The sequence below is a fragment of the Meleagris gallopavo genome, chromosome 11 (genome assembly GCF_000146605.3).
Source record: "Meleagris gallopavo isolate NT-WF06-2002-E0010 breed Aviagen turkey brand Nicholas breeding stock chromosome 11, Turkey_5.1, whole genome shotgun sequence".
Taxonomy (NCBI): Eukaryota; Metazoa; Chordata; class Aves; order Galliformes; family Phasianidae; genus Meleagris; species Meleagris gallopavo.
In genome coordinates this window covers 17,042,239-17,057,247 of record NC_015021.2, presented here as the reverse complement: position 1 = coordinate 17,057,247, position 15,009 = coordinate 17,042,239, and the positions used below count along the sequence as shown (strand labels likewise).

General features: G+C 37.6%; 1 protein-coding gene across 1 annotated transcript in view; it reads left to right on the top strand.

The window, feature by feature from the left end:
• Window positions 1-12,579, top strand: part of PIK3CA (phosphatidylinositol-4,5-bisphosphate 3-kinase catalytic subunit alpha) — a 30,692-nt gene extending 18,113 nt beyond the window's left edge. The window contains exons 16-23 of the mRNA XM_003209194.4: window positions 1,119-1,290; window positions 1,625-1,731; window positions 2,193-2,314; window positions 2,565-2,643; window positions 4,121-4,291; window positions 4,804-4,921; window positions 5,071-5,222; window positions 5,814-12,579. Coding sequence (XP_003209242.1) covers window positions 1,119-1,290; window positions 1,625-1,731; window positions 2,193-2,314; window positions 2,565-2,643; window positions 4,121-4,291; window positions 4,804-4,921; window positions 5,071-5,222; window positions 5,814-6,084 — 1,192 coding nt within the window. The 3' untranslated portion in view covers window positions 6,085-12,579. The remainder of the gene's footprint in view (window positions 1-1,118; window positions 1,291-1,624; window positions 1,732-2,192; window positions 2,315-2,564; window positions 2,644-4,120; window positions 4,292-4,803; window positions 4,922-5,070; window positions 5,223-5,813) is intronic.
• Window positions 12,580-15,009: the final 2,430 nt, after the last annotated feature.

Below are 15,009 nucleotides of genomic sequence, written 5' to 3'. Positions count from 1 at the left end.
CATAGTTTGATAACAGAATACATTCCTTGCAGTTTTTAAAGCAAATTAGTAATAGATGAATCTTTACATCATCTGCTTCATTTTGATTCTTTCCTCTAATAGCAGTTACTCTAAAAGCATGGGAGTCTAAGATTGCTGGAAGCTTCCTGTATTATTAGCTGCTTACAACTTTTGACAGATTTGTTCTAGATCCTTTCACCAGTCTTTCCAACAATTTTTTTTTCCAAAACTGAGCTACTTCGGAAATTAAGCCAGAAAGCTGTGGAAAAATGTTCCTTAAAAATCCCTATCTCTGCAGACTTGTCTTTAGAAGGCTGTAACACCTTTCTGCGTTTACAAATAGCTGAGGCCTAAAACAAGCCACACAACTAGACCAGATAAACCTTTTGAAAAATTATGGTTCATATATCCTTATTAAAGACCACAGAGATTGATAGCCAAAATATCCCTGTTTTTCTGTATTAAGTATAGCATGGGTTCTTGTAAGTTCTATTGTTGAAAAGGCTGAATATAACTCAGATTTCAGCATTCTGAGTTGTATCCAGATCTCATCTGAAAATGCTGTCCTAAGATGAAACACTAAAGAGACACAGAAATAAGAAATCTTTGCTTTCTACCTGTTTTAATAATGACCAAGGATGTTGGAATAACTTGGCTGACTAACTTATATGAGGGGATGTAGAATTGTGTGAAGTTTGAGAGTAGGTAAGAACAAAATAACTAGCCTGGGATTAATGACAGTAGATGATTAAACTGTTTAGAAAGCTGGAACTTGAATTGAAACTGGAGACTTAGTGGTTTGGTTGTGGTTTTTTTTTTTTGACACGAATGGATTTTGAATAAAGTTAACAGTTAGAGAAGGACAGGATGTAACAAGAAGGGGATTGGGGTCAAAAGAAAAGGAAGAGTCTGAAAACTGCTGGATTAGTCATAAAAGGTAAGGAATTCTGCTGATCAGTTAAGTCAAAATGAGATGAGTTACGGGAGGCCAACACAAGTTACTTAACTGGGAAGGACCCATAGGCAGCCTTCAGAAAGATGTTAAAGGTATAGTTTCATTTTTGGCACCTGTAATTGGTCTTGTCTAAAAGGTATAACTGTTCTTTCTCTCTGTGTAGGTCTGAAATGCACAATAAAACTGTAAGTCAGAGGTTTGGTTTACTTCTGGAGTCCTATTGTCGAGCGTGTGGAATGTACCTAAAGCATCTGAGCAGGCAGGTGGAGGCTATGGAGAAGTTGATTAACCTCACAGATATTCTCAAGCAGGAAAAGAAGGATGAGACCCAGAAGGTATTTTAAGCTGTCCACACATCAAAACTTTTGTTACTTAGTCATAGGAATCACTAGAACTATTTTACTGGACTAACTAGAAACATATTTATTCTACTAACTTCACTAGGTAGTATCTTGGAAGCTGTAGTATTTTGTATGCACTTTGCTATTGTCTGTCTCTTTAGCTAATGGAACCTGAGTTGAGAGCTTTGATTTGTGTAACCTGTGGCAAAGCAGAGTTGCTGATAGTGGAACTGTGCAAAACCATGCTTAAAACAAAAGCTGAAACCTGACTCTTACCATCTTTTACATTTAGTCAGTGTTCTTACAATCTGAATGTAATTTCTTTTAGGTGCAGATGAAGTTTCTTGTTGAACAAATGAGACGTCCAGATTTTATGGATGCTTTACAAGGCTTTATCTCTCCTCTTAATCCTGCTCATCAACTAGGAAATCTTCGGTATTGTCTTCAGTTCTGAAATTTACCCAGATAATTAAGTAAATGCTTAGTAATGTTAACATCAACAACATTACAGTTAAATGCTAACATACTAAATATTGGGTTTATTTAAGTTGAAGTAGTTTCAGTGCAGTGATGTAATAAATTAGAGAACAACATGATAGCTTGCTGTTCCTGTTAGATGGTAGGAACTGTGGCCCTTTTTCCATGTGTAAGGAACACTCACTGCCAAAAGAAAAATGAGTGTAGCTAACTCTTCACTTGTGGCTAGCCAATGATTAGCATTGCAGTTACTAATATAAATTTCAAGATGAAAACAGTGGTAGATTTTCAGTTCCCCATGCATTACTTAATTTGATACCAGTTCAAATATTTTGAAGAAAATGGAGATTGTAATAGTATCATGGAAACACGATATGAGAATCTAAATATCCCTATTTCATATATATCTTTTTTTATAGGCTTGAGGAGTGCAGAATAATGTCATCTGCGAAAAGGCCCCTGTGGTTAAACTGGGAAAACCCAGATATTATGTCTGAATTGCTATTTCAGAACAATGAGATAATCTTTAAAAATGGAGATGGTAAGGTTCACATGACAATTCCATTGTTATGTTTTAATATGTATTTTTAAACAGCTTTAAAATCACCACAAGTTTATGTCCATTTTCACCTACCTACCAGCCATTCTTTTCTTGAGAGAATAAAACCTCCATTAATTTATACGAACCTTATTTCACTTGACCACTCAAAAATGGTTATTTCTAAAAGAAATAAGATATGACAGTATTCTGTGTTATGAAATTTGCTGTCTTATCTATTTGATTATTCCAGACTTACGTCAAGACATGCTGACACTTCAGATAATTAGAATTATGGAAAACATCTGGCAAAACCAAGGTCTTGATCTTCGGTAAGTGTTAGAGGTCATTCTTAAGCAATCCTGTTCCTAATGGTTTATGCTTTGGTTTGTTACTACCCAAAGGTAGTAAGTGAAATGCAGTAAGTATGAGTGCTTTTGTATATTTTTAAGAGGATTTTTTTATAACTTTCAGTTAGCTAAACAACTGGATTCTGTGAAGTTAACAATCCCGTTTGAAAAATGTTTGTCTCATTCAAGTTGCTGTGAGGGATCTACATACCAGGAATGGCTACCAGACATCACACAAATGAGCCACCATGCTGATGGTATCTGTAGCATTTGCTTTGAACAGGTTACCAAACTTATAGTCTTCAGCAAATAAACAACTTATAAACCGGAGCGGAGAAGCTCACCTCCATGGCAGCACCAGCGGTTAGCTCCGCTGCTGGTTACCCATTGCACTGGTGTTCCAGTTTCTTAGAACAAACTAAGTGTTGCTGATTTGTTTCTGTTGTGTGGTTTTTTTAATCACAAAAAAACTTTGATGTTCCAGTGTAGCTAGAAGGCTGTTTTCCTCAATTGTGAGATACTTTTGCCCTTGTAAGGAAAGAAAGTTCAGGAGAGAAAAGAGTTTCCTTAGAAGCATGACTCTCTCCAAAATCGTTTAAGAGAGAGCGTTAAACATGATAATGGTTGTTTCTTTTGGTATTTGAATAAGACTGCTTTGACTTCTCCCAGAAAAAATGTTTCAAATGCAGCTGACAGAAATGCAGATTTGGTGATGATGGGGCAGAGAACTGTGGGGAGGGGAAAAAGGGGATAAGAAGCAATTTCTGCTTGTAAAAACAAATAAGTTACTGAGTCTATCCTTTGAGTTTCACTTACAGATTACAGAATAATTTATGAACTCTGAAGAGCACATGAGTAAATGGCTTTTTGGGTATACTTAGTCCATTAATATCTGGATGAATAATGCTGCTGACTATAGACTCCAATTACAATTTTGTATTATGTTCAGGTGCTACTTGAAAACTCATTTTGAATGTTCCATGCTGGCAACACGGTGTATTACCTGCTACTTCTGCAAAAGAATTCACAAGTCCTAAAATTCACTTTCTGAATGCTTTGATTCTGACTCTAGTATTTCAGTTTTAATATAGTTGAGTAGATATTGTCAAATTATCCTGCATGCTTTCTTAAGAAAAAGAGAATCCAATGGATTTCCAAGGCTTCCAAAAATGCATTAATAAAAGCTTAAGGAAAAATTTTATCCTGATACAAAACTAAAGAGTAACACTGGTGGATACAGTGTTTGGATACAGTGGATACATGTTACATGACTAATGGCCATTATGCTTTTTTCACAGAATCAGTGACAATATATAACACACCTGTAAAACATTAAATCAGATTTTCATATCCTAAAGTCAGTACAATAACACTTGACTAGTCAAGATCATAAAACAATGCCTTTTGCTTGCTGTTTTAAAATGTTTTATTGAGAAAAAAAAAATCCTTTCTCTTACAGGATGTTGCCTTACGGTTGTTTGTCTATTGGTGACTGTGTGGGACTCATTGAGGTAGTGAGAAGTTCTCATACGATCATGCAGATTCAGTGTAAAGGAGGCTTAAAGGGAGCCTTGCAGTTCAACAGCCATACTTTGCATCAGTGGCTCAAGGACAAGAACAAAGGAGAAATGTGAGATTTCTTGTTGCTGGGTTTTCCTTGCTCACTTGCTCTTTTTGATGGAAGCTTCAAGAGAACTAAAATGTATCCAAATGGGAAATAGTCTGTATTTTTCCCTGCTCTCATTTGCCTAATAGCCCTGTTTGTATTTTCTTTGTATTTACTGGGTTTGAGTAGTCATATGACTTCTCAACAGTAAAGCAAGTTGAAGGCAGAAGAATTAAGGCAATGTGGCTTAACTGTTCCTCCTCCAAGTGAAATCTCGTGGCTGTCTTTAGAAGACAGACTGTCATTTTAACAGCTTGTTTATTGTTCCCTGTGCTTAACTATAAGTACTTCCATTTCCAGTGTATGCTGAATCTTTTCCTTCAGTAAAGTCTAGAAACTTTTCCTTCAGTAAAGTCTAGAAACTCTACTTCATTGAGTGAAAATGGTAAAATTGGTTCATACCTTTTAAATAAATGAATTGATAATTTTATATTATTGGAGTATATGTAGCAATATGTTTTCTTTGTTTTCAATAGGTATGATGCAGCTATTGACTTGTTTACACGTTCTTGTGCTGGCTACTGTGTTGCTACCTTTATACTGGGCATTGGTGATCGCCACAACAGTAACATCATGGTGAAAGATGATGGACAAGTAAGATCTATTTTTGCAAGTACATAGTCTAATATAACCTGTCAATTTGATGTTTGTTTAAAAAAAAAAAAATGAGGGATGAGCAATTCTACAATTACATCCTTTAAACGAGGAATTACTAATCTTAAAATACCTTTTGTCTTTCCAAGCTGTTTCATATTGACTTTGGCCACTTCCTTGACCACAAGAAGAAGAAATTTGGCTACAAAAGAGAGCGTGTGCCCTTTGTCTTAACACAGGACTTTTTAATAGTGATTAGTAAAGGAGCCCAAGAGTGCACCAAAACAAGGGAGTTTGAAAGGTAAGTTCCTTTCTAAAACCATTTAAATTCCAGAGAATTTTATACATAAAATGCAATTCTGGTGACCTTTAATTGTTTCACATAAACAGATATTTCTCTCTCAGTGCTGTAAGAGAGCAAATGCTCCTGTATTCAGTGCATTCTGAAGAGTAGCTAAGGATGAACAGTAACTTCTGTGAAATGTGGGACAGAAGTGTATCTCTCCCTGATGATCACCAGGGAAGCACTGTTCACAGCAATTGATCAGGAAACTTGCTTTATGATCTGGAATGTCACCACAAATAAGTAAAATGTCTCTGTGTACCCCTTTAGAGTTGTTGAACGTTTGCATAAATTGAGAATTGAGGCTAGAAATTTTGACTCTTGTACCAGTCTGACCACCACTAAGTCTTACAGTAGTTAAAATAATCTAAGAAGAAAGATAAGAGTGTCTTTCTTAACATTTGTTGGATTTTGTTAAACTATGAATACCTTTTATCTGTATGTAGTTGCTTCAAAATCTTTTTAGAGGTGAGAAAGAAAATGCGTCTAACAAGGCAATATACTGAGTGCTGTCTTTTTGTGGGTGTGGTTTTTTTCTATCTCTTCTAGGTTTCAAGAGATGTGTTATAAGGCTTATCTAGCAATTCGGCAGCATGCCAATCTGTTCATAAATCTCTTCTCCATGATGCTTGGCTCAGGAATGCCAGAACTGCAGTCCTTTGACGATATTGCGTACATTCGAAAGACCCTTGCATTGGACAAAACTGAGCAGGAAGCTCTTGAGTACTTCATGAAGCAAATGAATGATGCTCACCATGGTGGCTGGACAACAAAAATGGACTGGATCTTCCACACAATAAAGCAACATGCTTTGAACTGAAGTGCAAGTGAAGAAAATGAGAACTAATAACCCGCTTTGTGGGTACTACACTGTTAATACCTGTTAGCAGCAAAGACTGGTTGCATAGGAATTGCACAAACCATGAATGATATTAGAACTTATGGCAAGAAAAAAGACGAACTGTTCAGACAACTGTTGAAAAACAATGTAAAACAGGGTTTCAGATAGCACTAAAATTGTACACTTCAAAAATTAAGCTTTAGTATGATGTGTGACTTCATGTTATGCCTTAAGCCCAAAAAGGTAAACTTGGGAAGAATGTTTCCTTTTTTATTTGATAGGATTATTTAGAAGGAAAAAGAAAATAGTGCCAGCATGAATATAGAGTCCATCACATATTACCTTAGGTCTGGTACAGCAGGTAGAGACTACGCTGGAATGAGAAGCATTGAAAGAAAGTTCAAGTGGTAGTTATTTAAATACAATGTAATTTGAAGGGAAGGAGTTTAAGCTCAAAGATCTAAAAATAGTGAGAGGACAGTGCCTTTTAAATGTGCTCAGAGGCATTAACATACATGGGGTTTAGATGATCCTTTGATTTCTGGGTCTGTCATCTGCACAGTTTCAGAAAACAGTGGGAAATAGGCCCATTCAGTATGGTGTTTCTTCTGCTCAGTATTTCTAGGGGTGCAATTCATGCCTTCACAAAGAAACTTTTCTTATCATCCCCCAAAACTGACTACCCTGGAAACTGAATGGTCAGAATTGGGTTTAGTGCAACAAAGAGTTGTAGTGTTCATCTTAGGTTTGCTTTAATCTAACTTGAACTGAATAGATTTTTTTCATACATGTTTTCCAAGAACCTAAAAAAGGTGAGTTATTAAGATTATTGAAAGATTATTTTTTTATAAAGGCTATTTATATAATAGGAACTATTATTAATATATATTCTTTATTTACATGATTTGTCCAATATTCACTCCTTTAATTTTGCAGCCCAGTTCTATCTGTCCAAGGCTCCCACTTCCCTTAATGTTACTGAAGGTGACCAGTTAGAGGACCAAATTCAGCCCTGGTGAAAGAGGACACAAGTGCCATTGAAATAGTGGGAGACACACCCACTAATGCCAGAGGTGAACTTGGCCTAAGACTCTTTAAAAATAACTAAAAATTAGGACAACACTCTTCACATTACTGAAATGATATGCTGGCTATTCAAGGAACGTGTGTTTAAACCCTCAACTTCTGGGTCCATCATTTCTCCTCTTTCTTCCTCCGCTCTGGAAGTGGTTGTTTAATCCAGTAACTGATACATCAGAAATAGCTCTTTAAATTTTCAATATGATCAATAATAAGCAGTTCAACATGCAGCAGATTTGTTGGCTAGCTCAAAGCATGTGGAGTTACCAAACATTTTATAGCTTTGTCTGTTTTGTGTGTGTAATATGTATTTGTAAATCTAGTTGTTGTCCTCCAACACAATTATGATGTGTGCAATCAATTAAATTGGCACCACTTTTTTGAAACTGTTCAGAGTAAAAAGGATGTCAGATTGCCCTCATGCACAACTTCAGGAAGGACTGTTTTTCTAACTACTAAAAAGGTTGTTTCTTTTTTTTTTTTTTAAATTAGTGAAACCCATAATTCTGAGGGTGATGTTCCCCTTAACATTTTAAGCTTGCTAGATTGGCAGCACTTGAAGTGAATTCCAAAGGTCTGGGGCTTTCGGGGTTTCAACTCATTCACTTCCAAACACACACCGAGGTGCCACTCAAAAAGTGCAATACCACATGTAATATAAAATATGCTGACAGCTGGTGTTAGATTAGAATATAAGTATATAAATAAACTGTACTTTGTGCAGGCTGTACTGATGAGGTAATGAGTGGTTGGCTTAATTTAGCAAATTGTAATGTATTTAAAAAATGTGCAATCAATTACGTTATGAAAGACTTTGGGGATTCTAAAGCCAGAATTTTGGTTTTTGAAGATCCTTTCATAGTCAAGCTCTTGCAGTTAATTACTGTACACGTAGATATTTGACAATGTTGTGGGGGGGAAAGGTGTCTTTGTGAAAACTACAGAAGTTCCAGGAATAGTGTGGGAAATGTGAAGTTTTTTCCTTAGTTCTACTAAACCCTTTGGAGTAGTACAACAGACTTCCCATTATTCTGTACTGACTGTTACATATTCCTTTTTTTCATATGAATATTTTTACTCCTGCTAACCTTGGTCATACTTTATAGAGCAAAATTACTTTTGTACATATTACTTTGCAGTCAACACTAATGGTGTAGCTCTTTGAAAACATGGCTTTGTTTCAATGAGTTTAATCTTTTGTTTGCAAAATCTGAAACCCTGTTGGCTATAACTCTTAATTTAACAGAGTAAAATTGTTGCACAAATGCCACATTAGGTGCTACATGATCATTATTTATCTATTAATGAAACAATGTTTTACTTTTTTTTTATATAGGAGGATGGTTGGACTTTTCCAACCAGGATGGAAAGATAACTCAAATCTTTTGCATCCTATGAGCCCACCTTCTTTTGTACTTTACCCCCTTCTTAATGATATACTTGTGTAAATATGGGTATAAATGTCTTTCAGTTCAAACATACAGTGTTTTGCACCCTTTTTGCACAAACCAGAAAGGTATGAGGAATCAGGCTCTGTTTTCAAAGCTTACTGCAACTAAATGCTGTGCATGAGCTGTAGAAGTTCATATGGACATCAAATAATAAAAGAAAGGAAACATAGTGATATAGACATACTGTGATGCGGGGTAATTATAGTCGGTTTTATTTTTTTAATGGGGAAGATCATGGGCGTTAAGCTATTGTTCCTACTGTAACCAAGATGGGCATTTGGAAAACATTCTGCTGGTGTTTTGGGGGGGAAAAATGGTTTCTCAGCTTCAAAGCATTTAATACTAATTACCTTACGTTGTTACACTACTTTTCTGATATAAATTCACTGAAGGTAATGGAGTTACTATTGACTTAGGTTGATGTAAATAGGGCGATGTCATCTATTCTCAATATCAGAAATAAGATCTGCTTATTGACTGTGAAAGCACCTGTAACTGAGCTCTAGTTTGTTTTGGATTGCTTGGAATTGGAATTTTTATTTTCTTTAACTATTCCCGCTTCATGGACATTGAAAAACGTTCCCTTTATTCTGAGTATCAAACGCACAAAGCACTAAGCAGCTTGTTTTGGGCTTGGGTTAAATCTGAACACATTGTTCCTGCAGAACTTCGTAAGAAAACTGCTGGAGCAAGGAGCCCAGGACTGGGCAGTACGTGTTACTGCAAAGCATTAGGAAGAAATTAGTGAAATATCACTTTAAAGACTAACCTCATCAACTGTGAAGCTAGTCAGGTTTGACTTAATGACAAATCAAGCAGGTTGCTGCTGATTAGTGTTTTTTTTAAATACATTCTTTGATTTCCTGGAGGTAGCTCAAAAAGCACCTCTGACTTGTGCACAAGTTCTGTTCAGAAGGAGTGCATTTGCAGGTTTTTTCAGACATACTTTCAGTATAAATTGGGGGGAGGGGAGAGAAGACATTTAAGTATTTAAATAAAACCAAAATTGTCAGTGCTTTGGTATCTTGTGGAGAAGATAAGCCTGCATATTAAAGACAATTTAGAAATTACTGAGCTTAGAACTCTGTATGTGCTGACTGCTGCTGGTCTTCTGGAGGATTGGTTTTTCAGCTTTCCTTTCCACGTAAAATGTTAAAAGCCCTTTAGCAGTCAGTAACATGTGTCTGTTGACAACTTGAAGGCATTTTCTTTGTCATTCTACAACTGGCATGTTCCTTGTCATTTAATAATGGCACGTTCCAGCACCTGTTCTAAATGATAATTGTGAGTTCCTCCTGTTCTGCATGTCTGTACAGGTTGCAGATGTGGGCTGGGCCCATTCAAAACAAAAAACAAAAATGAAGCCACTGAAATTATTGTTCTGTTGGTGTCTTTAACAGTTTTAAAATATTACAAGTTAATGAAAATGGTGTGGTATTACAGAGAGAATTGTAATTGCTGCTTCTGAGATTTTTTTTTTTAAATCTCCATGGTTTCTTTTTTATTTTTGTTTTAGTTTTACTTGAAAGAAGAACCACACTTTCATTGTTGGTTTTATATGGCTTTCATTTGTTTTTTTTTTTTCATACTATGTAGCTGTAGATATCATTGCAGTTTGTTGAATCCCCATTTTAATTTTGTAATATACGTTTCATACAAATAATGAATTTTTATCTTTTTTGTGCTGAAAGTTGTCTCAGTTTAGGGTAAGGTTCTCTCTGTCCAAAATGATGGCCAGCTCACCACCCAGCCCTGCAGTTGATGGTGTGTGGGTTGGTTTTTAATCTGTTTCCTGTGAAGGAAGCCAACTAGTAACTGCATATAGAAGTTTTCAGTTTGCATACACTAACCAAGGTGCCCTGGTCTTTGGGAAGTTCTGATTTCTGTGTGCAGATATAACACAGATGTCATTAGAAACACTCTAAATTCACAACAGTGAATAAAATCAGAATTAGGCTCTGTGTATATTGAAGTCCCAGATTACTTGTTCATATGATTCAGTATGAAGGGTGCTCTTTTATGATACGAATGGGTACTAGCTGCCTGATTAAATCCTTGACTGTCTCATTTGGAAATAGTCTTTCTTTATTAACTAGCCTTTTTAGCTCTCTAATTCATAACTGTGGTAATTTTGTCTGTAGTAGCTTTTATCTGTGAGACTTTGAGGTTTATTGCTTATTACCTTAAAAAGAAAACTCTTATTTCCTCTTCCTACTTGTGAACCCACACTCGGGAGAAATACAGTTGTTCTTAGTGCAGTATTTAGAGTACAGCATTCTTTACTTCTGAGCTTTCTGAGATAGAATTCAAAAGTACAAGAATGTGCTCTGTTAGCTTTCCTGACCGCAGTACAGAGGTGGGCCCCTCTGTCCACATCCCTTCCTTCTCCAGCACCCCTCTCCATGAAAATAGACATGCCCGTAGTCTAGGAACAACTTAAAATATTTGCAAGAGAAGATTAAGCAATGCTGTTAGCTTTCCCATTGATTTGCATTAATGTCTTAAGTGTCCTTCCTGTCATTTCTGGCCTCCCTCATGCTGAAAAAAATCTGTCTCACATACAAAAAATACACTATCTTGACTCCTGAAGTTCTGGTGCCAATTCCCCAGTAGCTATAAAATAGTTTAGGAACCGTTTAGTTCAGTGTAACACTATCAATTAAATTAGGAACCTGTTCCAGTATTAGAATTACTCCCAGTTAAACTTGACAATTGTATTGCTGAAGTTACTGAAAGCCTGATTCAAGCAGAAGCTCTATCTCCTGAGGCTCTTATGTCTGCTGTAGCTCAATCCATGAGGTCCAATTTGTGTATGTTTACAGCTGTGGTCTAATTCTGCTTTGCTTATTGGTCTATATATATTAGCTCAATTCCCAGGATTCAGTAATAGTGTTCTAAAGTCTATATTATCAACTGTACCAGGCTGTCCTGAGTTGTCTTACTGTTTTGTTTGGGGCAGGAGTAAGAGAAAGGGAGGAAAGAGAGAATTCTTCTCATCTTATAGCCACTGTGGTATACACTTATTTTTTTTTGTGTGTGTGTGTGTGTGTGAATATAAATGTATAACCTCATCATCTGGAAGTATCATCTTCTCTCTCCTTTCCCCATTCCACCTCTGCAAGTTTTAAGTGTATAGCCACATATACTACCAAAATCCCTTTGCTCGCTTGGAGATCATCCAGTCTGACTGCCCTGTTTGATGCAGGGTCAGCTAGAGCAGGCTGCCCGGGCCATCCCAGAGAGAAGGATTCCCACTAAAAGCTTTTTCTTGATGAATGAATGTTTGAATGAAATTCCTTCTATTTCATTGCCTAACGTCCTTCTGTAGGGCACCAAGAAGAGCCTTGCCTATCGTCTTTACCTCCTCTGGCAGGTATGTGTGGGTGCCCTTGAGCTTTCTCTTCAGCAGTCTAAACAATCCCAGTTCTGTCTCACACTGTAGGTTTCCTATGTCTTTATGGCTCATGCTGGACCAGCTCCAGTATGTCCATGTCACTTATACTGGAGAGCCCAACACTGCTGGTTTGGTCTCCCCAGTGCTGAGCAGAGGATCAGGGATCCCCTCCCTTGACCAGGATTCTGCTGGCATTTCGCATAGACAGAGCCCAGGAGCATGTATTCTCTTGATGCTTATGCTGCTTTATTGAAGCTAGTGGCAGTTTATGTCTGCATCAAAAAAGAGAGTATAAACACTCACCAGTGTTGAATACCTTTTTAAAACAAGACAAGTTATCTTTGAAATAACCACTATGGAGGGCTGGGGGGGTGTGGGTGGGGGTGGGGAATGTTGGGATGTGTATGTCATTCTGTAATACAGGTCCTGTGGTATAATAGCTAGAAAACAAGAAATTTTTAGTAATAATGGGCCAAAACAATTTTAAGAGATGCAGTGAAATGCATGTATTGTTGTACTAAGAAAGTCTTGCAGCACATTTAAAAAAAATCCCTTCTGCTGTGCTATTCAAGTAACAAGCAAACTTTGGCCTATGCCTCTTAACTGTAGTTCATGTTTAAGGGGAACTGTAAAAAGTCTTTTTATTTATCTCCGTTGTCTGTATCACATGCTGTTAATTAAAAAAATACTACTTGGGGTTTTTATCACACTTTTGAGTGTTACTGTATATACTAAAAGCTAAATTAAAATAATATGGTTGGTACACTTGTTCTGAAGTGAGAATTTATAGCAGCTTGAGTCGTGGAGGTGTGATCTGGTATTTTGGCCTTCTTGGAAAGGCTTGAAGAAAGGAGGTAGAAAATGCATACATCTGTTAATTTAGGTGGGGGAAAATACCGAAATTAGCCTTATTTATGGGTATAGCTATGTGAGAGGTCTTAACTGCACATGGTGTTCACTATTGCATACACTGAATAAGTGACTTAGTTCAGATGTTGTCTCAGAGCTGTGAGAGGAGAGCAGGCAGCGTGGAAGCATTTCAGCAGAATGGCAGCAAAGCCTCTTTGAAGTCGATCTGTTTTGGTTTTGAGAACTATGAAGTTATTTCATCACCAAAACTATATTTAAAAATAAAAACTAGGTTGTATTTTTGTCTCTAGTGCTGACTTAAAAAAAAAAAGTGAGAAGCATATTTTGGAAATTATACATTAGCAAGTGTGAGAATGTGAGCTTGTAATAGAACTGCAAAAGTTCTGTGGAAAATGCTTTATTTTAGCCTTCAACATCCAACGAACTGTTACTGTGGGAGGGATTTGAGTTCTCTTGCTGAGGATTTGAGTTTTTGGAGGCATGATGAAATCAGGTCACCACTACGTGTCTTTGGTTCACTCAGTTATTTCAAAGCACAAATAGAGCTCTAGCATGAAGAGGCTTTTGTCAATAAAAGTGAAAGGCAACCTGAGAGAGCACTTATCTCCCAGATTTCACCACATCTATTCTCAGCAAGACCTGATGTTGAAAGAGGAGGATCTTTGCCTGGACTTAGATCTGTTCTGTACATCTCACATATCCAATAACTGACTGAGGTGGCAGAGTATAAAGATGTGCTGTCTTTCTCTGATCAGTGTTGTTGTTGCCCTCTGGGTGCAAACCGTAAGGGATGCCCTGAAACGCATATGCTGCACAGCTCCCCTGCTTTCTCTGTGAAATGTGAGTCAGGTTGGGGCCTTCCAGAAAGGAAAGAACAAGTCCTCCTATAAGGAGTTAAGATGCCCAGATTTGTCACCTCTTGGCTGCACAACAAGATATTCTAGCTCTGCAGCTTGCAAGCTCAAAGCTGAAGTGCCTCCCATCCCAACAGCAGTCTGCCTCTGCTGCCACAGGTAGGTAAGTTACCATGTGCTATGTGTTTAAACACTTTACCCCATTCTTATTTCAGCTGATTGAAAAGAACATCACCTGTGTTGCCTGTTTAAACCAGGAGGTACTTTCACCTGGGCTTCCTTCTGTTTCCAGTTAGAGCAAGTTCAGAGTGATTAAACCTGACCCTGATCTGTCTGAAGATCTCAGCAATGCGGCAGTTTCAAAAGCGAGGTGAATTTTCTTTCTAAAGCATCGATGAAACCTTTTGGTGCCTGCAGCTTTGAACTGTATCTATGACTTCAAAGGGGGATCCTCATATTTTGTTCTTTCATTGTCTTGCCTTTTTAGCTATGTGGTTGGGCTGCGCTGTTCTTTTTCTTCCACAAAGAGAAATCCAGTCAAAACATAAAGACGACATTGTGCTTTATGTGAAAGTGGCTTGGCAGCATGATTGTGTCTCACTAAGGACTGGATTGAAAGGAAAGGGTTGTGTGGGTTTAGTTTTCTTGGTTTTTGTTTTTCTTTTGTTTGGGTCTTTTTATCTTGGAAGGGGTTTGATTTTGGATTGTTGCTGCCCTCCACTGGGCACTAGCGAAAGTGTTGGTTTTTTTTTTCATTTTCACAGTATTTACGTAGGAAACTTTGCCATGAACAGAAATATGCAAGCATCCACCCAACAGGATGGCTGTAGCTAATTCATGGGGACTTCATCCAAACCAGACTTGGAGGAAACTCAGGTTCCTATAACTGGGATAAGCAGTGCAGCACAAACCCGAGAGAGACGCTAAAATCTTGATTGGCAATTCTCAAGAGCAGAGAGATGAATCACATTATTTTCTGAGCCCTCAGAACTGTGCTTTGAAAAGGACCACTGTGCTTCTATTCGTGCTGCTTGCCTTCAAAACGCATGACCATATGGTGAAAGCTTTTCCTGCGTGGCTGCAACCCAATCAGCTGCCCCTAAAGCCCTGTTTGTCTGAGAAGTCAGAAAAGGCTGAAGGCAGTTTATAAAATCCTAAGTCTAGCACGACGGCGCCGGCCTTTGGTGTGGAAGAATCGGCCCTCAGCACAGCCTCCAACGCCGAGAGGCAGCTCCTCGTATAACAACGGGGCGGC